This window comes from Pistacia vera, unplaced genomic scaffold (assembly GCF_008641045.1).
Source record: "Pistacia vera cultivar Batoury unplaced genomic scaffold, PisVer_v2 Contig321, whole genome shotgun sequence".
Taxonomy (NCBI): Eukaryota; Viridiplantae; Streptophyta; class Magnoliopsida; order Sapindales; family Anacardiaceae; genus Pistacia; species Pistacia vera.
Window position 1 is genome coordinate 377,835 of NW_022196137.1, and position 22,886 is coordinate 400,720.

The window sequence follows — 22,886 nt, forward strand, 5'->3', positions numbered from 1 at the left end:
GAAGAGAATTTTTGCCATCAGAATCAGTTGGAATCGGCTTTGGATAGTAACAGAATATAAACTTTGGGTAGAAAAATGGTATTTTGAAACCTTTTGGATGAGAAGGGTTATTGAGGCAAACCTTGGGTGGGAAAATATTTACTCTAAAACTAGATGGCAAAACCAAACACAAAGATGTCCACATTCAATGAACCTGAAGCTCGTAATTTTCGCGGGACACTGTTATTTCTGTCGTTTTTCTTCGTTTAGTAAAACATAGCACTATCTCAATAGCTTCTGAGAGTCCCAGAAATTTACATCCGTTTGATCTCACCATCACCATCACCATCACAATCTCAATCTGAATCTCATGGCCCTCTTTCCTTCATCTTCTTTGCTTAGATGCTCCATTTCTTCTCATGCAGTTTCTCCACGTGATCTTAAAGGTAGAATTTTTAATCACTTCTGTTGACTATTTTACAAGTTGCCATTTGTTTTTCTTCTTCTTAAACTTCAATTCTTATATTCAAAACAATAAGAAAAATCATAACTTGAAGCTTAAGACATCAGCCGACAACTGTTTTTTTAAAGCAAATTTAATGTTCTTAAATTCAACCCTAAATGGGGTTGGATAAAATAGAGCAGAATTATAGTTAAATTAATTTTATTTGATTGAAATTGGTGATGGGTAGAGTTAAACTCTGTAATCAATGCAATGTTTGAACTTGTTTTCTGGGTTTGTGATTGTTTCAATTAACTCTCGTGCTTTATTTTCCGTTTTTCTTTTTGGTTTACAGCTCCATGGATCGGTTCTGTTCGTCAATTGAATCAATCCTTGGTTCCATCAAATGCTGGAATTTCTTTTGGAAAACAATGCTTTGTAAAACCAATTTGTGCAGAACTAAGGAGCGACCTAGGGGTTCCTCTTGCAGCTGGTGTGGTTGCTGCAGATACAGTTACTGGGGCCTCCATCAGTAATGGTGCTTTAATTTTGATATGGTTATGAAATAAATAATGATCACTGTTTTGTACTATGTTTATGTCAAATAAACGGATGTTGAAGATGAAATAGAGAGTTTGGACTATGAGAAATTGGCTAAGGAGTTGGAAAATGGGTCGCCACTTGAAATTATGGACAAGGCTCTTGAGAAATTTGGCAGTGAAATTGCCATTGCTTTCAGGTATTTGTCATAAAATATTCTTCAGCAATCACTGTTATTAACTTTCTATGATCCCAATCTGATGGAGTGGTGAAAATTGTTGAATTAGCAATGAGAAAGACGGCATTTTCGATTTCTAATACATAGAAATACTACCAATCTATGCCATTTTAGAAATCATTTTTTTAAATCTTCTTTTTGCTTAGACTTTTTAATGGTTCAGTAGTGAACAGAAATTGCTGTGGATAAAGAGGTTATGTTGAGATTATGTATGGTTCAGTAGGTCAATATAGGAGTATTTGATAGATCACAAGTGTGATATTCTTTTGATTAATTGCAAGTCTTATTTATTTATTGACTTATGTCTGATTTTTTCAGTGGAGCTGAGGATGTGGCCTTGATCGAGTATGCCAAATTAACTGGCCGGCCATTCAGGGTATTCAGCCTGGACACTGGGAGGCTAAACTCAGAAACTTACCACTTCTTTGACACTGTTGAGAAGCACTATGGCATTCGTATCGAGTACATGTTCCCTGATGCTGTTGAGGTTCAAGCTCTAGTGAGGACTAAGGGTCTTTTCTCCTTTTACGAAGATGGGCATCAAGAATGCTGCAGAGTCAGGAAGGTCAGGCCCTTAAGGAGGGCTCTTAAGGGCCTACGGGCATGGATAACTGGGCAAAGAAAAGATCAGTCGCCAGGCACAAGAGCAGAGATTCCAGTTGTCTAGGTAGATCCCTCCTTTGAAGGAAAGGATGGTGGGAATGGCAGCTTGGTCAAGTGGAATCCTCTGGCTAATGTGCAAGGCCGAGACATATGGAACTTCATCCATGCCATGAATGTACCTATTAATACCTTGCACCCAAAGGGATACATCTCAATTGGTTGTGAACCATGCACAAGGCCTGTACTACCGGGGCAACATGAGAGGGAAGGAAGGTGGTGGTGGGAAGATGCAAAGGCTAAAGAGTGTGGTCTTCACAAAGGGAACATTAAACACGTAGAGGTTTCTCAACTCAATGGCAATGGAAATGGTGTTGCACAACATACAAATGGGAGTGCCACTGTTACTGACCTCTTCAACAGTCCAAAGTTGGTTAATTTGAGTAGAACTGGGATAGAGAACTTGTCTAGATTAGAGATTCGAAAAGAGCCCTGGATTATTGTGCTTTATGCACCTTGGTGCCGCTTTTGCCAGGTAAAATTAATTATCATTCTAGCACGCATATTTGGAAGTATTTTACCGATTTCTGTAATATTTATAGTACTATTATCCATTGTTTAAAACAGGCAATGGAAGAATCATATGTTGAATTAGCAGAAAAGCTTGATGGTTCAGGAGTGAAGGTGGGGAAGTTTAGGGCTGATGGTGATCAGAAGGAATTTGCAAAGCAAGAGTTACAGCTGGGGAGCTTTCCCACAATTTTATTTTTCCCTAAATACTCATCCAAGCCCATCAAGTATCCCTCAGAGAAGAGGGATGTCGATTCGTTGATGGCTTTGGTGAGTGCCTTGCTGTAACAAATAATTTCACTTCATAAGCTAGCACTGGTTTCCGGATGAAAAAGAGTAAGATTAGATTTGGTTAGATAGTTCTTCCTCTGTTAGTACCATCTTCCACACTGCTATGCACCGGTATAGGGCTTGTATATATACAATTACGCTAGTTTTGTTTTACCGAAATCTTTAATCCAAGAGACGAAAATTTTACTATGAATTTGGATTCATTTCATTTTATAAATCACCAGAATCATTCCTAGCATACAAATTTATAAGCAACTTTTGTTCTTTTCCCATAAGGGTCTCTCCCGAAGTACAACTAATGCTTAACTTTTGCAAAATGCAAAGCCTTTGGAGCCACTCATTTTTCAGCGGTTCCTAATTCAGCAGGCAATAATTTTGGCTTGTATACAGACACAGAGAGATGGTAGAGTTTGTCTTGTAGACATCTGAATCTGTTCATGTCATCGTATGATGTCAGAAAGGTTGAAAATTCTTGATGCTAATTTGTTGCTATTATTGATTTACTGTTGAAAATTTTGTACACTTGTCAAAGGGTCCATGTTCACATTTTACACCTGGAACTTTAGGGTCAACCACCTCCCGTGGCGACTCTTGGGTCTGATTAGGAATTTTGTTTTTATTGGTTTTAAGAGGTTTTTAATTAGACTAGTTTTAAAGTGTTTAAAAATTATTATTTACCAGATTTTTAATGGGTTGGTTTTTGATTGGTTTAAAAATCTCTCAAAATTAATGTAGTATATTTTTAAGAGGTTTATAAAATACCTTAAATCAGGGTGTTTTGACTTGTTTAAAAATTTTATCCCAAAAAAACCCTTTTTTACAATAATCCCTTTGCTGCTAAAACAAAAGTCACAGAGCCTCTTTGTGCAACATAATCTATGTTTAATTGGATTAAGTTCAGAATTGCAAGCAAAAATTGTTTACTGGTTTACTGGTTTAACAGTTTGCGTCGGTGGACAAGACTTTGTTTCATTGAATGTTGATCTATTATGATAATTATCCAACAAAACAAATTTTTTCTAAAAGCAATGGGGATGAAGGAGACTAATGTTGATCTATTATTATTTAATGCACATAGATTTCTAAATCAAAAGAAAACAGAAGATATAGCAAAAGAGAGTGTTTTAACTTTGTTTGGTTGTGTTTGTGTGAAGAAAGTGAAAGACAATATTGTAATTTATTGATTTGTATTTCTTTTCATTTAAATGTTTAAGTAGGGTTATTTTTATGGGTATATATGTAAATTTATCATTTAAAAAAACTGTTAGAACCGTTGGAAAATAAACTCCCAAGCACAGGTTGGATGTTTTAAAAACTGCTACTAAAAACCCTTCAAAACCGCTATGATGGTTTACCTTTATACCGCTACCATAAAACTCCCAAGTAGACCCTGAGTGTACTACTCAAGAGGTTTTGAGTTCGATTCTCCTTGGTTACTAATAGGGGTGGCCATTGGAGGGTTTACTTGGTCATTAACTTCAGAGCCTCGAAGGATTAGTCAAGGTGGACGCAAATTGGTCCGGATTAGAGTTGGAAAAGTAACCCGCCCAGCCCGGCCCATGGCGGGTTACTACTTTTGGCGGGTTGGTCCTAACCCACCCGCCAACAAAGGCAGGCTGGGTTAGGCCTGCCATTTTTGGGGGAATGGCTGGCACAACCCGGCCCGCCAATCCTAACCCGCCGGGTTAGGCTGCGGGTCGGGCCAGGTTAACCCGCTTTTTTAATTTTTTGTTTTATTTACTTAACTTTTCAAATAAATAATTAACGATTTATAAATGAATAAATGTAATTGTTTTAGTTAACTTTTCAAATATCAATAATTCAATTAAATTATTATTTTTTTATTAACATTTCAAATATTAATTCAATTTTAATACAATAAAATTGTAATATAAGAAAAATTAGATTCATTCATTTAATTGATGAAACTTTAGCATAAGAATGAATTACATTTTATACAAGACATGGAAATTTAAGAATAAGACTTTAGTATTTAATTTTTTTATATTTTACGTACCATAAAAAATAATAATAATAATGTGTTAAATATTACGAAGTTTTATGCATTTTAATATTTATGATTTAGAAGTATAGTTTAATATTATTGTGTAAAATTATTTGTAAGAGTTCAATCATAATAGTTTAATTAAAAAAATTAAAAAAATGGGAGAAACTTGAAAAAAATAATTAATTTTTTATTTTTTTTTATTTTTTTGGGGCCAACCCGACGGGTTGGCTATTGTAAACAAATAGCAACCCGTCGGGTTGGCGGGTTGCCATATAGCAACCCGGCCCGCCCGAGGGTTGCATGCAGTTGGGTTCAACCTGGCCCGCCTATAAGGCGGTCCGGGTTGAACCCTCTCTAATGCGGGCTGGGTTAGGGTTGACCCGTCGAACTCGACCCATTTGTTCCACCTCTAGTTCGGACACCTTCGGTCACAAAAAAAAATAAAATAAAATAAAATAACTGTAGGGTCTTGAACTTCAATAAATGTAAATTACAAATAAATAAATAACACATCATGTGAAGCATGTGATAATATAAAATATATCACCTTATGGGGCTATTTGGATGGGGTTAATATTAGATAACTTTGGTAATATATTTTAAATTGAGTAGATGATGATGTTTGGTTGGTTTATAAAAAATTATTCCTGTAAATTTTTAATGACAAACAGTATTGCTGTGAATTTTCATAACCATGGGGGTGTGGTGGGGGGGGGGGGAGGCTGCCAAAAGTCATCATAATGGTGTACGATCGGCCGTGTGAGGTCTTTTCCGACCATTGATCACAAATCCATGATCGAAAACGGCCAGCTCTTTGGTCGTGAAACAGTCGGCGTTTCACAACCAAAGATCTGGCCATGGCTCATAGCCATGGCCAGATCTTTGGCACTGTTGGCAACCGTCAATCGTGGTGGCTAGTTGCCGGCAATGGCTTGGGGTGGATGGAGATGTTTTTATTAAGTTTAAAACGTTTTTTGTTGTCAGGGTGTTTTTGCTAAATCTGAAAAGTATGGGGTTAAAAAAATTATTCAAAAAATATTGTTATATTAATATTTAAAAAGAAGGGCAATTTAGGAATCTATGTAACACACCCATCCATTTATCCTCTTAACCAAACATATTATTCACCAATTTATTTGAACCAACCAAATACATTTTCTAATAATTCCCAATAATCTTCAAAGTGATTTTTTATTCCGTTAATATAATATCCCCTATAATAAAACATTATATGATCCAAACGCCTCCTATGAGTAATAAAACAATATGAAAAGAATTAGTAAAATAAAATAGTGGACGCTTCTTTAAAGTTTTGTGTTGGTTTCCATGTGCAACAAATTACAAGATTATGAGCTTGAAAATGTGGGCTTTAATTCACATTTCAAGCCACAGTGTGGTTAAATCTAGAACCACTCATTTAGTGGTGCACCAACTTAGCCATGGCCCACCGGAAATGGAATTCCATGGCGGTGGTGGTGCATCAGCTGCCAGCCGGCTAACCGGTGATGAGTCAATGGCTAGTGGGTTGTTAGGGTACCAATCAAATTAAAGCCTCAACCTGGAGGAATTATGCTAAATTATAGCTTCAATACTATAGTTGACTTTACAAGAAAAGACATCGAATTGCTCTTAATAATTAGAGATTTACCAAGAATAGAATTAACTCTTAAGCCTTCTTTCACCTTAACACAATTGTTTATTATAATTTTTTTTTCTTTTTGTTTTGTTTTGGGTGGGCAACCGTTAATGAATAGTGACTTGAACTCTAAGATTGATTCGACAGTCAAGAAGGTTTGTTCTTTTTATTGATCTCTTAGGTTCGAACCATTTTAAGGTTATCTATCGTATTTGTGGCTTACCTTGAAACATCAAGCTTATAAGGTGTTTAATGGACTCGATTAGTTGAAATGCGTTCAAGTTAGCGTGGACACCACTGTAATTAAAAACAAAATGTGTTACTTGAAGATTCTAAATCAATTTCATGTCATAGGCACAAACTCACAATTTTCACTTATAACCATAGCCTAATGAACCCATCTGTAGGTAATCCAAATGGTTAAGACAGATTGTAAGATAGTGTGAATAAATGTACAATCTCAGGTTCGATTTTTCGTCTGAATATTCATGATTTAAGTGTGGTTAAAAAAAGAAAAACATAGCCTAATGAAATATGTCTATCTATGACACAAATCAAACCCATACTGCAATCTGATTTTGTTTCCCATATTGCCCCTAAAAAGTTGAGCATTTGATCTAAATTAGCCTTATATTTGTTAAGATTTACAAAACACCCCAATTCACTCATGCAGACCCCTTTGTCCTCACTTTTTAAATTTTCTGGATGACACTGCTCTTGTTATTGTCATTATTTTCAGAAATGTCATTGTACACAAAACTAGCCACCACCGTGGACTACCGTCAGAGGCTGTCAAAAGTCGCCATAATGGTGTACGATCGGCCATGTGAGGTCCTTTTCGACCATGGATCACAAATCTATGGTCGAAAATGGCCAGGTCTTTGGTCGTGAAACAGTCGGCATTTCACAACCAAAGACCTGGCCATTTCACAACCAAAGACCTAGCCATTTCACAACCATGACCAGATCTATGGCACTGTTGGCGGCCGTCGACTGTGGTGGCTAGTTGTCGGCAGTGTCTTGGGGTGAATGAGGGTGTTTTTGTTAAGTTTAAAACGTTTTTAGTTGCCAAGGTGATTTTGCTAAATCTGAAAAGTATGGGGTTAAAAGAAATTATTCAAAAAATAATAATAAAAAATATATTATATTAATATTTAAAAAGGAAGGCAATTTTGGAATCTATATAACATATCCATCTATTTATCCTCCTAACCAAACGTATTATTCACCAATTTATTTGAACAAACCAAACACATTTTCTAAACATTCCTAATAATCTTCAAAGTGATTTTTTATTCTGTTAATATAATATCCCCTATAATAAAACATTATATGGTCGAAACGCCTCCTAAGTAATAAAACAATATGAAAAAAAATTAGTAAAATAAAATAGTGGAAGCTTCTTTAAAGTTTTGTGTTGGTTTCCATGTGTAACAAATTACAAGATTATGAGCTTGAAAATGTGGGCTTTAATTCACATTTCAAGCCATGGTGTGGTTAAATCTAGAACCACTCATTTAGTGGTGCACCAACTTAGCCATGGCCCACCGGAAATGGAATTCCACGGCGGTGGTGGTGCATCAGGTGCCAGCCGGCTAACTGGTGATGAGTCAATGGCTAGTGGGTTGTTAGGGTACCAAGCAAATTAAGGCCTCAACCTGGAGGAATTATGATAAATTATAGCTTCAATAATATAGTTGACTTTACAAGAAAAGACATCGAATTGCTCTTAATAATTAGAGATTCACTTAGAATAGAATTACCTCTATGTCTTCTTTCACCTTAACACAATTCTTTATTATAATTTTTTTTTTCTTTTTTTTTGTTTTGGGTGGGCAACCATCAATGAATAGTGACTTGAACTCTAAGATTGATTCGACAGTCAAGAAGGTTTATTCTTTTTATTGATCTCTTAGGTTCGAACCATTTTAAGGTTATCTATCGTATTTGTGGCTTACCTTGAAATATTAAGCTTATAGGGTGTTCAATGGACTTGATTAGTTGAGATGCGTACAAATTGGCCTGGACACTATGGTAATTAAAAACAAAATGTGTTACTTGAAGATTCTAAATCAATTTCATGTCATAGGCACAAACTCACAATTTTTACTTATAATTATAACCTTATGAACCCATCCGTAGGTAGTCTAAATGGTTAGGACAGACTGTAAGATAGTGTGAATAGATGTACGGTCTCATGTTTGATTTTTTATCCGAACATGCATGATTTAAGTGTGGTTAAAAAAAAAAAAAAAACATCATAGCCTAATGAAATATGTCTATCTATGACACAAATCAAACCCGCCGCTTTGACATTTTCAATCCCATAACAAAAACGTTGTTTTAAATTGTTTGATATGTTACTGTTAGTGCAAAAATCAAGAGAAAGACCTCAGGATGTAAAGAAATTTGGTATATGAATATTAAATTCTAAACTTGAAAATAATACGTTAAAATAAAAAAAAATAGGAAAGTGGAATGAAAATGGGACGGTGGTGTAATTCTGGAATCCCAGAGAGTGATGAGCTGGTATGACAAGGAGCTTTCTATTTCATCCAAATGGAAATTGGGATTTGGGGCCATAATTTTCAGACATGTCTTTTCAGATATTGTCTCCACTTCTAGATTTGTCCATCATTTCTCTACCCTTGTATTCTAGAATCATTAGAAGTATTATAACCAATATCTTCTTGTATCAATCAACCAACACCTCTATAACCTTGGTTGGTTGACCACGGCGATCCCCTTTCTTTCGGGTTTTTATTGCTTTAAAAACCGATTTGCTAAGAGTGGGTATCCAAGTTTTTTATGCCCTTTTCTCTCGGGTTTTTATTGCTTTGAAACCGATTTGCTAAGAGTGGGTATCCAAGTTTTTTATAACTCATCTGTCTACTATTTTCTCTTTTAATATGAGATCTTAACACATCGACAAATTTATAGATACATAAAACCCTCCAATTTTTATCAATTTAAAATATGTGAATCTCTATTAATTATGTAATTAAGAACAAAAAAGAATAAAATAATTTTGGGTAAACTAGGTACTTATCCCTTTTATGACTCGAATATAAGATTTTTAGGTATAATTAATCTAAATGACTAACGTGTTTGCCGTCCAATCATAGGGGAGAAGGCTAAAAGGGTAATGTAATTGGTAAAAAGAATAAAGGAGCTCATGAGATATTTCAGTTAAACTAGTAATTTAATAAAGAGATAAAAAAGAAGAAAAACAAAAAAAGTGGGCCAATAAAAGATCTCACAAACCATACAACTGCCAAGCCACAGCTTTTGCTAAATAATTCACAAGATGGTAGTGTCTTCTTGTGATGATTGCCGTTTGATTTATTATTGTTTTTTTTTTTCCAATAACTTATTTTAACAGATAAATTTACTAATTGGAATTTGGTCAATTGTTACATACTTATGGTTTGATCTCACAACCTATGAAAAACTCCTATAAATACTATTTATAAGCATATATAAACCACCCCTAAGTGGTCAAGTAAGGAAATAGAAACTCTTAGGCGTATTATTTAAGAACTCTTAAATTCAATTCTCTTGAACGTTAACTTCAGGTTAGTCGAGGTGTGCACAAATTGATCCAAACACTTCCGATTAAAAAAAAAATAATAAATAAAAAACACTACTTATATATATAATTCTATATTAAACGAATTAGAGATTTTTGAATTATAAAAAACAAAAATAGTATTTGAATTGGACAAACTAAGATTCCACACTTACACATATTAATAATATATAAATTAAAGTCTTAATAAAAAAAAGAGAAAAAAAAAACAAAGTAGTAATCTTTATGAGAACACACCATTATATGTATGGTGACAACAAATGAACGTAATTATCTAAAGTGTCTTCGTTTCACACTAAGAAACGAACCCTTTTTTGGTTCATTACGACTCTCTTCTTATCGGCTATAAAACCAGTCCACGCTTTCATATTTTCAGCACAAAACATAGCAAAAACTAGTCAGTAAGAGCTTCATTTTAGAGCTGAGAAATGGTCTCCAATACTATTTTCTGGTTTCTGGCTCTTACAAGCTTGTTCTTGAGTTTGAGTTTGAGTTTTTCGGATGCTCAAATGGTTCCTGCTATTTTTGTGTTCGGAGACTCTTTGGTTGATGTTGGCAACAACAATTACCTTCCTCTTTCAGTTTCCAAAGCAGATTTTCCTCACAACGGCGTCGATTTTCCCACCAAGAAACCGACTGGGAGGTTTACAAATGGCAAGAATGCTGCTGATTTTCTTGGTAATTAAGTTTTACCGTAGAGTTTCATCTTTTATTTGACATATATTTTACTAACTTTATACAACTTTTTAAATCTCTTTTTTCATTGTCACCTTTTCATGAACCCCAATATTTCATTGTTTCTCCATTTTTGTGCTATTCTATTCTTTACCATTCAATATGGTTGAGCATCAGAATATATCAACAGTAAGTTTGAATATTTGGGTCAACTATTTTACCAATAAAGTGGATGCTGATATGGATGCTTCTTGGCATGTGGTAAAAGTTAGTTCCTGGGTTTCATGTGCATATCTTTACTTCCTTTAAGATTCTTCTCAATCTATAACTTTATGCCATAGCTTTTCAGATTATTATTTGATTATGTTTTCATACACCTTTTACCATTTAACATGCCTCTAACTTTTCCTTTTTCAAAACCGAGTAAACTCCACTTGTTAGATAAAAACTTTTAGTTATAATCAAGTCACCTTTCACTATACAGACAGAGCTCAGAGTTTGCTTAATATATGATTAACATAACCAGGACAAGACCAATATACCATTGACATCTGATAAATATTTGGTCTATATATGCTACTGTTTCATAGCATAAAAAAAAAAGACACAGTTGAACTGTGTCCATTATAATTAGATAGTGTTTGTGTATTTTTCTGATGGCTGATGCATATATGGGCAGCTGAGAAAGTGGGGTTACCCAGTTCGCCGCCATATCTTTCCTTAAAATCCAACAAAAATAAGGCACCATTATTCCTCACTGGTGTTAGCTTTGCCTCTGGAGGTGCGGGAATCTTCAATGGATCTGATCAAACTCTTGTAAGTCACAAACAATTTTGTTAAAATTCTGTTTAGTTGAAAAATAAAAAGTAAAAGATTTGCGGTGAGCGTGGATCGAACACGCGACCTTCAGATCTTCAGTCTGACGCTCTCCCAACTGAGCTATCCCCGCTTGTGCCTTTTAAACTTTAACTTTATGTAATCTCTTTAACAGCATCAATCAATTCCTTTACCTACCCAAGTGGAATACTATGCAAATGTGTACAAAGCTTTAGTGCAACAGCTAGGAACCTCCAGTGCACAACAGCGCTTGGCCAAATCTCTCTTTGCCATTGTGATCGGTAGCAACGATATCTTCGACTATTCTGGAAAATCCGACCTTCAAAAGAAGAACACGCCCCAGCAATATGTCAATCTAATGGCTAACTCTCTGAAAGGACAGTTAAAGGTAACTAAGAAGAGGGTATGTTTCTTTCAGGTTCATGATTTTAAATTTTAAATACTTGAAGATGGTCTCTTTTTTCTTTGGCAGAAACTGTACAATTATGGTGCACGTAAATTTGTGTTTCCTGGGCTGGGGCCTATTGGGTGCACTCCGCTACAAAGGGTTAAGAACCAAACAGAAGAATGCAGTAAAGAGCTAAGTAACTGGGCCGCTATGTACAATGAGGCACTCAAGTCAATGTTGCCGGCATTACAAGGAGAGCTCAAGGGCATATCTTACTCCTACTTTGACACTTACAATGTTATGCTAAACATCATTAATAATCCAGCCTCTAATGGTACAGTGATTCTTCTTAAATTATTATTTTTTACTCTTTTTCGTATTCTTGGATTTGTAATAAACGAGTTATTATTTTTATTTCAGGCTTTAAAGAGGTTAAATCAGCTTGCTGTGGGCTTGGGAAACTGAAGGCCAAAATCCCTTGCGTCCCCGTTTCTACCTATTGCGCCAACCGAAGTGATCATATCTTTTGGGATTTTGTCCATCCAACACAGGCAGTTACTCGCATTTTTGTGGATACTATTTTTGATGGTCCATCACAATACACATTTCCGATGAATGTGAGGCATCTGGTATCTGTTTAAGCTTTCAGGAATATGAACTGAAGAGCATATTAAAAAGATCCAAAAGGAATATATAAACTTTGTCAAATCATATTTAAAGTGATGCTTGTATAAATTTCTTAAGAAAAATCAAACTAGCTAGTAATAAATCAGAACCTTTGATGCAATTAAGAGGGGAACAAGTCTTGGAAGAAGAGTTTGAGATCGCCCTTATGAATATCAAATGTCAACATCTTCTCAACTGCATCCTGCAATCAATTCAAAATAGTGAAAGTTCATAAAATACGAGAATTGAAAAGATGGTTAATTGAATTCCATAGTGACAAATCTTTTAGATCAAGAATCTGAAGAAACATAATTAAAACCTTGTATTGCTGATCTCGAGCTAATATATTCGCATGGTTCGAGCGCTCGACATGCCTGTTATTTTGAACAGCATCCAACACATTTGCAGCTCTCTTGATCACTTCCTCCGGCACACCTACATCAAATAGTTAAATAATTGGAATGACCGTGCTCTGTTAAATTGAATATAACGCCTGTAAACTAGACGGACGTATTTGCTAGTCTTTAAAAGTCTCAAGAACAAAAACGGGAGGACCAAAAATGTAATTGACTCAACATTGTAACATGTAAACAACCACCTTCAAGAAATTTTTACTTGCGTTTTTATCTAAACTTACCAGCAAGTAGTGCACATTGCAGTCCTGCAGGATATAGACTGATGTGAGTTTCAATAAAATTTCCAGCTCAAACCCCAGCATGCATTAACATAAAAAAACTCACCATAGCTAAGAGGTGCATGTCCAGGAACTAGCCTGCAAGAAAACAAAATGCATTTTTGTTATGGCTCAGTACTAACAACAACAATCAAGTCATTGCAAAAATTGGCATTCTATTTGTTCTTCTCATTCCTATACAGAGTCTTGATTCAAAACAACTAAAAACATACCGATATAGAAACACGATGTCTTCAATGTTTGTAGAGTTGTTTTCAGGTCTGAGCACACTCATGGTGTAAAATTTCACCTTCTCGGACTGAAATTAATCAAAGGGGAAACAAATTTCACTTCATAGCACCAAAACTATGAAACAAGGCAAATAGGCAGCTACTTTGCAAATATGCATACCTTTGGTAAGCAGCTTTCATTGAATAACTCGGTCAAGTGAGTACACAACAAAACCTGGAAATCAGTACAGCATTTTCCATCACTAGTCGCCCATAATGTGTGATTATGGCAGGAAAGGATCTGCAAACCTTTGGAGGATCATCACAAGTGACAAAATGATTTATGGTTCCACCAAGCAGACCAATGCCATCTGATTTGAACATTGAGGGCAGTTATTCAATGAATATTGTCTTTGGTATTGCGGGAATAATGTACATGACATCTCAAAACAAAGGCAAGACTAACCTTCTGTAAGAGTACCTTTACCAAATTCATCCAAAAGACATAATGACCGAGAAGTTGCCTGCCTGTGCAATTTATCAACAATAAATAGACACGAGTTTAGAGTACCATCAGGTAAATTTAACTTTTCACTATAAGCATCCAGCTACTCAAGCATTTTGATTATTTACAGCACAAGCGCTACTTTTAATACATCACCAATCATGAAACCATTTGGATTTAGAAGAAAAAGAAGGTCCATTACACACACTAACAGAGTCCAGAGAGCAAGGATCATGAGAGACAGACAATAAAAATAATGACTTAAAAATGCTGTGGTATTAAATTATCATAACTGGCTTTATCTGGGAATACCTTAGCATCATCCCTACTTGATGTAGGTCAATCATAAATGTTGATTGCTCCACGGTCATATGCTTGCTTCCCATTGCACAGAATATCCTGTTAAAATTTAACACTGTTAGAATAAATACAAGTATTTGACAAACAAAAGATATATATGCTGGAATCTCCAAGAAAGATGTCAGCAATATGGAGGGACACACCTATCAGTCAACCCAACAGTAGCAGCATCAGCAGGTACAAAACTTCCTATGTGGCTAAGAAAAACAATCAAAGCCACCTGGGAAAAAAGGAAAAGACTTTATCATAATACTTGTATTTCAAATGGAGTGCTATGCTGGAAAAAGTTTCACACATGTAAAGTCAGTAGCCATTTCCGCAACTCACGCATGAACACTCAAATGGTGTTTATAAGAGTTTAAAAGTATATTTTCTGACCTGCTTTATATAGATGCTTTTTCCTGAATAATTGGGACCAGTGATGATATTAATCCTTCCTGAAACAACCAGAGCTTGGAAGTTAAATAAAAGAATTGGTAGGATTAACAGGAACAGGCTCTGTTTTCACGAGTTAAGAAAAGGATCAGTAGCTATGATTGAATTCATATTTTTCATCTCACCATCATTATAAATCTTTGTATCATTGGGAATAAATGTATCCACTGTCATTTCTTGCAAAAGGTGCCTGCAAATTGTCATAAAAATAATTGTTAATTTTCTCCTTGTCATTATTTTAATTTTTTTTTTTCTTGGTAAGAATTGAAACTAATATTACTCGAAACACACCCTACCCATCCCTTATCACTACAACTAAAGCCAAAAAGAACTTTTAAAGTGGTTCAGTCTTACAATATGATGAACGGAAACCAGTCAGTTCTCACCTTCCATTTTGTATATCAAGCGACGTTTCCTGAGTCAAAATGGGCCTCACGTAATTGTTTTGATGGGCAACTATTGCCAATGACAAAAAGCTACATAACAATATGAACATATAATAGTAAGAAAAGGGGTTGGTACAACGCACACAAAGAAAGGGACACGGTGTCGGTGGTGGAAATGATTCTTACCAATCAAGTTCTGCAGCAAAATTGACAGCCTTAAGTAGATGAGTTGAGAAAACGAGTGTATGTGACACCAAGTCTCTAGTGATTGCCCTCTCCATATCTTTAAATTAAGAATGAGAATCATTTATAAGGAAGATCTCATAAATACATTAAAAAAATAATAGAAGTCACAGAGATTATGTCCTAATTCTTTGTATCCCGTCACTCATTAACTACCAAATGATGAACCACGCAGTCCACCACTCTTATCAATATTTTATTGTTTCAAGCAGTTGATAAACTCTAAACATCACATAAGAACATTAATTTCATATTACATACCTAGAATTTTATGATAAATATCTCCAAGAAGATTGTCCAATTCACGAGTCTTTGGGGTACGATAGAAGAATCTTTTTGTCTCTCCATCCGCGTCAGAAAACTACATTTGATAAAACAGTATTTTAAGCATCTATGCGATATATAATACTAATGACTTAAGATATTCATTTAAACATAAAACAAGCATCAAATTACCGCAAATTCGAAATCTTGAAGTTTCTCTAGAGTAATGTCATCTAGTTTTTCTTCAAAAATACACATCAAGTATCCTACAATGGAAAAATATATAAAAAACAATTATTGACAAGAATGAGAAAAAACTTTAATAAAAAAGATCTCCAGTATTCCACAAGTTAAGATGGAATTATATGGAATCTAAAGAAGGCGGGCATCAGCGAAACATCTTGAAGAGCTAACAAATTAAAGAGACCCACAGAATTATTTCTTTCTTAAAGAAGTTAAATTTTTTTTCCTTTTCCCCCTGGAAACACTGTGTACAGATAAATGGATGTAAATCATATGTTAAGATAAAAAATGAAATCCATACAACTCCTATTAGATGCTGTGAATGTTATGTAGTATTCATGCTGTGCAAGACAGACCAACCTATTTGATTTATGTAAACAATACAGGGAACGAGCTTGTTTTTATACAAATGAGGAAGTTCTCCAAGCTCCAATCCTGCCACCTGCAAGGAATTGCTAAAATCAAAATAGAACTAGGTAAATATTTCATTTCAATTTATGTTTAATTTTGAACAATAAAATCCGTTTCACAAGTACCTCTTCAAGAAATTCAGGCAGTCCCTCGTATATTTGCCTCAACTCATCCAACTGTAAACAAGTATGCAACTAAAATTTCGGATTTTGGCCAAGCAAACGTTTTGGAAAAAAAAAAAAAGAAAAAATCATCTCGAATTAAATTCAACAGTCAGCTTCCATCAAACTGAGTTCATAGGGGAAATGTTATGCTGAATACAATATTTTTTTTAAAAAGAAACTGAGGAAAGAACAAGAGCAGGTTGTGTGCCATCGGAAGAGGGGACACAGAAATATTACGCTGACTTTAAACATCCAAAATTAATAAATAAAGGACTGGAGAATTATTGCCGACGGCTAACCTCATCACAGAAACCTTCTTTCACTAATGTCCCATATCCCTTCTCTTTACTTCTATTTACATCAATGACACCAATCACCTACAGAACATAATTGTCAATCTCATAAATTTGATCTATAAAAAAGGGGAATAACAAATGTTCCTGGAGCGGTAACTGCAACAATTGGAGCAAGGGATACAGGCCAAACAAAAAATATAACAAAAATTAGTACTTTGTAAATAAGATGCAATAAGAAGAAGAAAAGGGATATGGGTCAACCAATTCATAGACATAGGCCAGCTCTGTTGTGATGCATGAAGCAGCCTGCAAATAATTAGACAACCATTAACAAAACTAGTAACAACAAAGTAAATGAAGAAACCTCAAGAATAATAATATATGATTTCAGGGAAACTTCATGTTAGATATATAGTCTGATACCTTCTCAACAATATCTAAATTCAAAAGCCTCAACTGCTCTTGAAGACCTTCGGAAATGCCCACCTCAAATATCTTGGTCACATGCAAGAGTGCACAAACGCTCTACAAGAGAAGAAATAATAAAATGTCACACCATGTTATCTCACCCAAAACTTCTCCTTGCTGCTTCAGTAACTCATCTGTTCCATGCACATGATAGCACTGTTCGGGTGGAAGAATTGAAATTGTCATTCACTACCGTTATATCATCCTAAGAAACCAGGTTTTGTGCAGAGTCATGTGATGCAAACATAAAAGAAGATGACAAAAGAGTTGGAGAGTATAGCTTTCAGTTAGCCAGACAAGTGAAATACAAAAAATCAGTGGACTGTCAGAAAGGAATGTGGATGAAAGCATTTCAATTGGATACTTGCACACCTTCAAAAATGCTGCCCAGTCACTAGCAGTACACGTGGAGCTCGGGGAGTTGAATTTCTAGCAAAAACAAATGAATGAATTGCTGAGATTCAGGATAACCTAAATGATAAAAGAGATATCTTTACACTAAGGGATGATAATGAGAATGATCAGACTGATTTTTAATCATAACCGAATATTGAACTCACTTTTGAGACAGCAATTCACCATTATTGCAAGATAGAAACCAAAACAGCAGCTAAAAGGTTGCTCTTTTAGCATAATAAAGGAATAACTAAATAGCAATTTTCAAATTTGTCTCTAAGTGAAACCGAGACTACAAAAAGAAAATTTAGCAATCAGTTCCCAAGATTTATTTATTTATAAAATGGTTTTAATTCCAACATCTGATTGACACATGCAGCAACTGTAACTAAAGAATAAATCTGGAAAGTTTGCTTTTCCAAATGATAAAAAGGAAAACTGAATAAATGAATGACGGTACCTTGAGTAAGTGGGGGATGTCCTTCACAGACTTCAGAGTTTCGTATAAAGAGGCCATCAGTTCTTCAGAACAAAGAAAGAATGATATCTTTTAAATTATTAAAGGATGACATTGGTTATGTTAGAATAAGAAAATCAACTTTGAAGATTGAAAAGTCAATTTTGAGACATGACATGTGAGATGCATATGGACTTCATTTGCAAGATCTGTTAGTAGTTTATTATGAACCGTAACAAGCCACTCGGCTGAGTTTTAAATTCGACAAATTAAACGAAGTCTTCATACAATCAGAGTGAAAGGATACAGCATTCAGACGACCATTCAAATTTTCGAGGTCCACTATAGGTCTCAGGAACCAATTTCTGGAGCAAGGTAATCATTCGTCATTTCGTTGGTAAGAGTGAATCTTGCAAGTAGTATCATCACAAATTTCTCAACTTGAATTACCTTAGGAGACGTCTACCCATTGGTGTCACACACTGAAGGGAAGGCAAATAAATTAGTCCAATAAGCCAATAGATACAGTAAAGCTGAAAAACAAATAGCTTCTACTACCTTATTCATCATGCCAAACACGGAGAACCTGCATTTCGAGAAATCAGTACATATATTTGAACTAATCATTTTTAACGATTGTACAGCATTTACCCTTCTTTTGCTCTACCAATGCCCATATGGCTTGGATGTTTGTCCGTTTGGAATATCTGCAATGCTTCATGAGCTGTCGCATCAAGTTTAAGAAATTTGTTTCTTTTCGGATTTGTCAAGGATACAAATTATAGTCTGATATTCATATAATGAACTTTTATATTTGAAACCCAAAAACTTAATGTTTAAGAATTAAATCTATACAAAAGATACAATGAAATTTCCATTACAGAATCAATTGTGATTGATGCATTCCCACTTTCCTTTTGTTCCAGGGTATCTACGATCCTTTCATTCTCTAATATGGCCAGAAGGCCCCCACTTGCACGAACTTGAACCTCACTTCCAATGTCCATCATAGAACTAAGCTATAGTAGATGAAAGAGATAAGATGTTAGGCATCAGGATAAATAATCATATACTGCGCCAAAATGATTTGTCTAGCGATCATTGAGTCATGGCTTTGCTAACACCATAAAACAAAACAAGTAAAAAAAGGAAATACAATAGTCATATCTTTCAAAAAGCTTGTGACAGCTTCAAAGACACAGGAAAAACTATGCTTTATAAGCTCACCGTCATGGATCATAAAGACTCAAATGTTTTCATAAGAAAATAGGTGATCAACGAGACCCTGAATTGGGAAAAAGATATATAATAACAATGGATGTAAAGTCTTTTCATGGTTACATAATATGTACACCAATTAAATTAATGAGCTACCAACGCAGAAGAATGTTTAAAGGATCAAATATATATAAAAAGTTATCCTCAATGCTAAACCTTCAAAGCAAATGATTTAATAATACCATGTACCAGAGGTACATGTCTTCAAATATTGCAGTCATGTTAATATGCAATAAAGTGCTTTGAATGGACAAATAAGATTTCTGATTAATAGTATATATGAGTGTACATCAGCGCGTCTGCCTTGAAATGCAGAAGATACTGATCTTAGGCATGCTTGTTATAAATGATCATAATATACAGTAATATTTGAGATGTTGCAACTTACATAGCAAATCCTCTCCTTGATATTTAACCCATCATCCATTCCTGTGACACGAAGGTATACCAACCTATAATATCCAAACAAGGAAAGTATACTCATTAAATTGTCCATTTAGGACTTAGTAATTCAACAAAGTTTATTTAACTCCAAAACTATGAAACAAGTTTCAGCACATATTTAATACTTTCATTTACTAATCCTAAGTACCTGTGCCATGCTTGCTCATAGCTAAATATTGAGCTTTTTACAAACTTCACTTCAGGAGCCTTTGTCATCACATCTGCATCAATTAACAGAATAAGAAGGACCCACAAAATGATACACCATAAGTCTTCAAGTTAAGGACAGCTTACCATTTCGTTGTAAAGCGGACAAAAAGGATTCTTCACTTTTAGTGCTTGTATATATTATCAGGGGCTGAGCTTGATACTTTACTGAACCAGAGTTTCAGCCAATAAGAAATGAATTTGATAATTAGCTTATACACCATAAATGAATAAAGAGAATGAGATAAAATATTTTGAAACACTAGGAGTAACACAGTAATTTGCATAACAAACCAACATGTTATCATTTCAATCATCAAGAAGCATAATGCCAAGTAAAATGTAGCATCATTGGAAATAGACTCCATTAAAAAGAGACGAAATCCGTACCCAGATCAATCAGGGGAAAGTCTGAGTTACTATCTTCCCAAACTTCCAGCACATGAAGCTGGCGGATGCTGGAATCATAATAAGAAACTCCAACTCTGGACAGGATGTTTAACGAAGCTATTTATGTTAGTATCTTCATTATATGTTACGAAATCTTATAACAAAATCTAACCCCTTAATTTTTTTTATAATCGACACCGATTAATCAAACACTACGACTGCAAAATTTGACCCTATACATGAACTTTTTGATTGCCATCTTGACATGTAACTAGGACTTCCAAAGTATTATAAACAGAAAATAGTAATGCAAGTCAAAAGCTCACCGATGACCGTGTAGAATGCATGCCATATAGACCTGCATTTGGTTTCAAATAAATAGATTAACTTCACAAGACGATACTGCACAATATTATATTGATGGTATAACGCACTTGGCTATCTTTATATATCAGACATCAGAACATGCCTGTTTAATTTGGAATTAGGAAATAATTTCTTATTTTTAGAAACAATTGATACAAGAAATTTAAAAAATGTTTTCCGTCAAAATATTTCAAAAGCGCAAAACTGTCTACATCTCCCGTAATTTTTAGTTTAAAAAACAAGTTAATAGTACTTTATATCAACTGTAGCCTGGTAAAACTGAATTTAGCTTAAGGTTGAGTTCAACGTGTTATCACATTTCATCGAACAGAAAAAACACGAAACAGGAGACATCTGCTCTTTCCTTATTTTCTCGGCATCCAAACAGAGTATATCAGAATTTGAAAACTGAAACCTCAAACCTACACTCAAAGATGAATCTAATCTGAACCTAATAGATCGTATTAAACTTAGTTGAGCTGCATTTTTTGTAATCTAAAAACTGAAAAAGCTAAAACGAAATCCAACTCAAATTTGTGATTTCTTCTGTTTTCCTTTGTTTTCTTTTCTCGAGAACCAAACAGATGGTAAGAAACGTGAAAAACGTAATAAAAGTTAGACCTGCGGAACGGCTTCCGTCTCGTCCATTTCCTCGTCCATCATCGCGGGCTCGAATTTGAGAGAGTTTTGGTGTGAGTTTGAGAGCGAGAGACGAACGGACTTGTTTATATATAAAGCCTGGCAGACGAATTCAATTCAACGGCCCGATCCACGTGGCAATAATTTATTGGTCTCTGTAGTCGTAAGTCGTAACTTATAACACAGCTTAACTCTTGCCAGGAAATTTATTTAAAATTTCAAATGCCCGCGAATTGATTCAAATGCCCAGTCCACGTGGCAAGTTCATTAAAAAATTAAAAAAAAAACTATTTAAATTTTATATGTGTATATCAAATTCATCCCTCCTTGATTTGGTTTATTTCCAATATTCGAATCACTTCATTTCATGCTCGAGGAATATTCTTGTACGCAAATGGAAAGCAATAAAATTTAGGGGCTGATATTTTACAACCCCTTGTGGGATTGCTTATTTTTTAAAAGGTATCAAAAACCCCCCAATAATTATTAAATACCTTCTAAATTATTAAAATTCCCTTGTCTTAAGGGTTTTTAATAGTTTCGAAAAATATTGTGTGTCGAGTGTACGAAATAAAACCTAAAATTTAGCAATTAGCAAGATTTTATCTTTAAATTTAGATCAAAATTGCAAACTCTTGTCAGTAAAAGATCAAAATTGTTTGTTTAATGGATCTTAAGGATTAATCGAGTTGTACGCAAGCTGGTGTAGACATCTAGTCACCAAAAAAGAAAATCAAAATTGAAGGCTCTGTTTATTTAGAATAGCATTCTATGCTATTTAGCATTTTTGGAAAATAGGATAGGATTCTAAGTAGTTTTTGGTACATTTCTAAATTGAATTTTCTGAAAATATTTCGATTATTTTTAACCTTCTAGGTTTGTTAATTTAACTAAACACCCCTATAATAAAAGTTTATAAATTGACAAAAACACCTCCACCTACCCACATATTGTTGGTAGCTGACCACCACTGCCAGAAGGTGGCGGAATCTGCCGGAATGGCAAACGACTGGCGGAATCTGGCCGGTTATGCACCAATCTAGCCTTTTTCGGTCAGATCTACGGCCACAAATTTGAGAAGCTGAGTAGCCCTTTCACTTGGTCATGTGAAAGGTGACTTGGTCATCTTGCCTAAAAGGCATGACTCGCATACCTTAAATGACTGTAAGTCAAAAAGGTCCAAAACTTCATCCCTTTGAAGTTTTGCAATGCGGGTCTACTTTACATGACTCAATCTACAATGTTAGAGATATGTATGGTTTTGTTTGTTATGTTTAGCTTTCTTAGTTTCAACGTTGAGAATATCCTTATTGTTCAAATCAAGAACATATAATCTGTTATATAACCTTGCAATTCCAAATAGAATACCATTCAAATTAAAGGACAACAATCCATTAGAAATCTCAAAACGATATCCTATATTATCCAAAGCGGATACTGAAATAATGTTTCTAGAAATCGTAGGTATAAAATAACAGTCTTTGAGTTCTAATAATAAGTCCCTACAGCTAATGTAGCCACATGTGCTCTATTTCCAACTCGTATGTCCACTTCTCCCTTGGCGAGCAATCT

General features: G+C 34.8%; 3 protein-coding genes and 1 non-coding gene across 4 annotated transcripts; 2 read left to right on the forward strand and 2 right to left on the reverse strand.

The window, feature by feature from the left end:
• The first annotated feature begins 253 nt into the window (after nt 1-253).
• Nucleotides 254-2,704, forward strand: LOC116137243 (5'-adenylylsulfate reductase 3, chloroplastic-like). Its single transcript, XM_031422928.1, is given in 5 exon segments — nt 254-425; nt 777-929; nt 1,043-1,160; nt 1,518-2,334; nt 2,427-2,704. Coding segments are annotated over 5 exon segments (1,395 nt in total). The 5' UTR covers nt 254-349; the 3' UTR covers nt 2,658-2,704.
• A 7,563-nt stretch (nt 2,705-10,267) lies between these two features.
• On the forward strand, nt 10,268-12,604 carry LOC116137249 (GDSL esterase/lipase At5g55050-like). The gene is made up of 5 exons (XM_031422932.1): nt 10,268-10,571; nt 11,248-11,384; nt 11,560-11,793; nt 11,878-12,127; nt 12,214-12,604. Exons 1-5 carry the CDS (start codon nt 10,322-10,324, stop codon nt 12,432-12,434), a joined length of 1,092 nt encoding a protein of 363 aa, XP_031278792.1. The 5' UTR covers nt 10,268-10,321; the 3' UTR covers nt 12,435-12,604.
• Nucleotides 11,445-11,517, reverse strand: TRNAF-GAA. Its single transcript has one exon. It is a non-coding gene; the product is annotated as a tRNA-Phe (tRNA).
• LOC116137250 (DNA mismatch repair protein MSH5) lies at nt 12,553-21,350 on the reverse strand. Its single transcript, XM_031422933.1, has 34 exons — nt 21,297-21,350; nt 20,636-20,667; nt 20,310-20,404; nt 20,007-20,087; nt 19,861-19,933; nt 19,657-19,720; nt 18,855-19,009; nt 18,642-18,743; nt 18,549-18,576; nt 18,441-18,472; nt 18,298-18,355; nt 17,994-18,080; nt 17,510-17,566; nt 17,093-17,194; nt 16,931-16,975; nt 16,673-16,750; nt 16,335-16,385; nt 16,159-16,240; nt 15,748-15,821; nt 15,553-15,652; nt 15,235-15,331; nt 15,049-15,138; nt 14,788-14,852; nt 14,606-14,664; nt 14,371-14,447; nt 14,180-14,266; nt 13,829-13,890; nt 13,672-13,733; nt 13,544-13,597; nt 13,366-13,451; nt 13,200-13,231; nt 13,097-13,120; nt 12,779-12,894; nt 12,553-12,661 (listed from the first exon to the last, which is right to left on the reverse strand). The coding sequence occupies exons 1-34, from the start codon at nt 21,336-21,338 to the stop codon at nt 12,581-12,583; spliced, it is 2,430 nt and encodes an 809-aa protein (XP_031278793.1). The 5' UTR covers nt 21,339-21,350; the 3' UTR covers nt 12,553-12,580.
• Nucleotides 21,351-22,886: the final 1,536 nt, after the last annotated feature.

Coding starts and splice junctions, on each gene's coding strand:
- LOC116137249 (XM_031422932.1), top strand. CDS start 10,322: ATGGTCTCCAATACTATTTTCTGGTTTCTGGCTCTTACAAGCTTGTTC. Junction 11,385..11,559: donor ATGGATCTGATCAAACTCTT/GTAAGTCACAAA, acceptor TCTCTTTAACAG/CATCAATCAATTCCTTTACC. Junction 11,794..11,877: donor CTCTGAAAGGACAGTTAAAG/GTAACTAAGAAG, acceptor TTTCTTTGGCAG/AAACTGTACAATTATGGTGC.
- LOC116137250 (XM_031422933.1), bottom strand. CDS start 21,338: ATGATGGACGAGGAAATGGACGAGACGGAAGCCGTTCCGCAG. Junction 20,668..21,296: donor AGACGGAAGCCGTTCCGCAG/GTCTAACTTTTA, acceptor AACCAAATGCAG/GTCTATATGGCATGCATTCT. Junction 18,577..18,641: donor ATTGGTAGAGCAAAAGAAGG/GTAAATGCTGTA, acceptor CTCGAAATGCAG/GTTCTCCGTGTTTGGCATGA.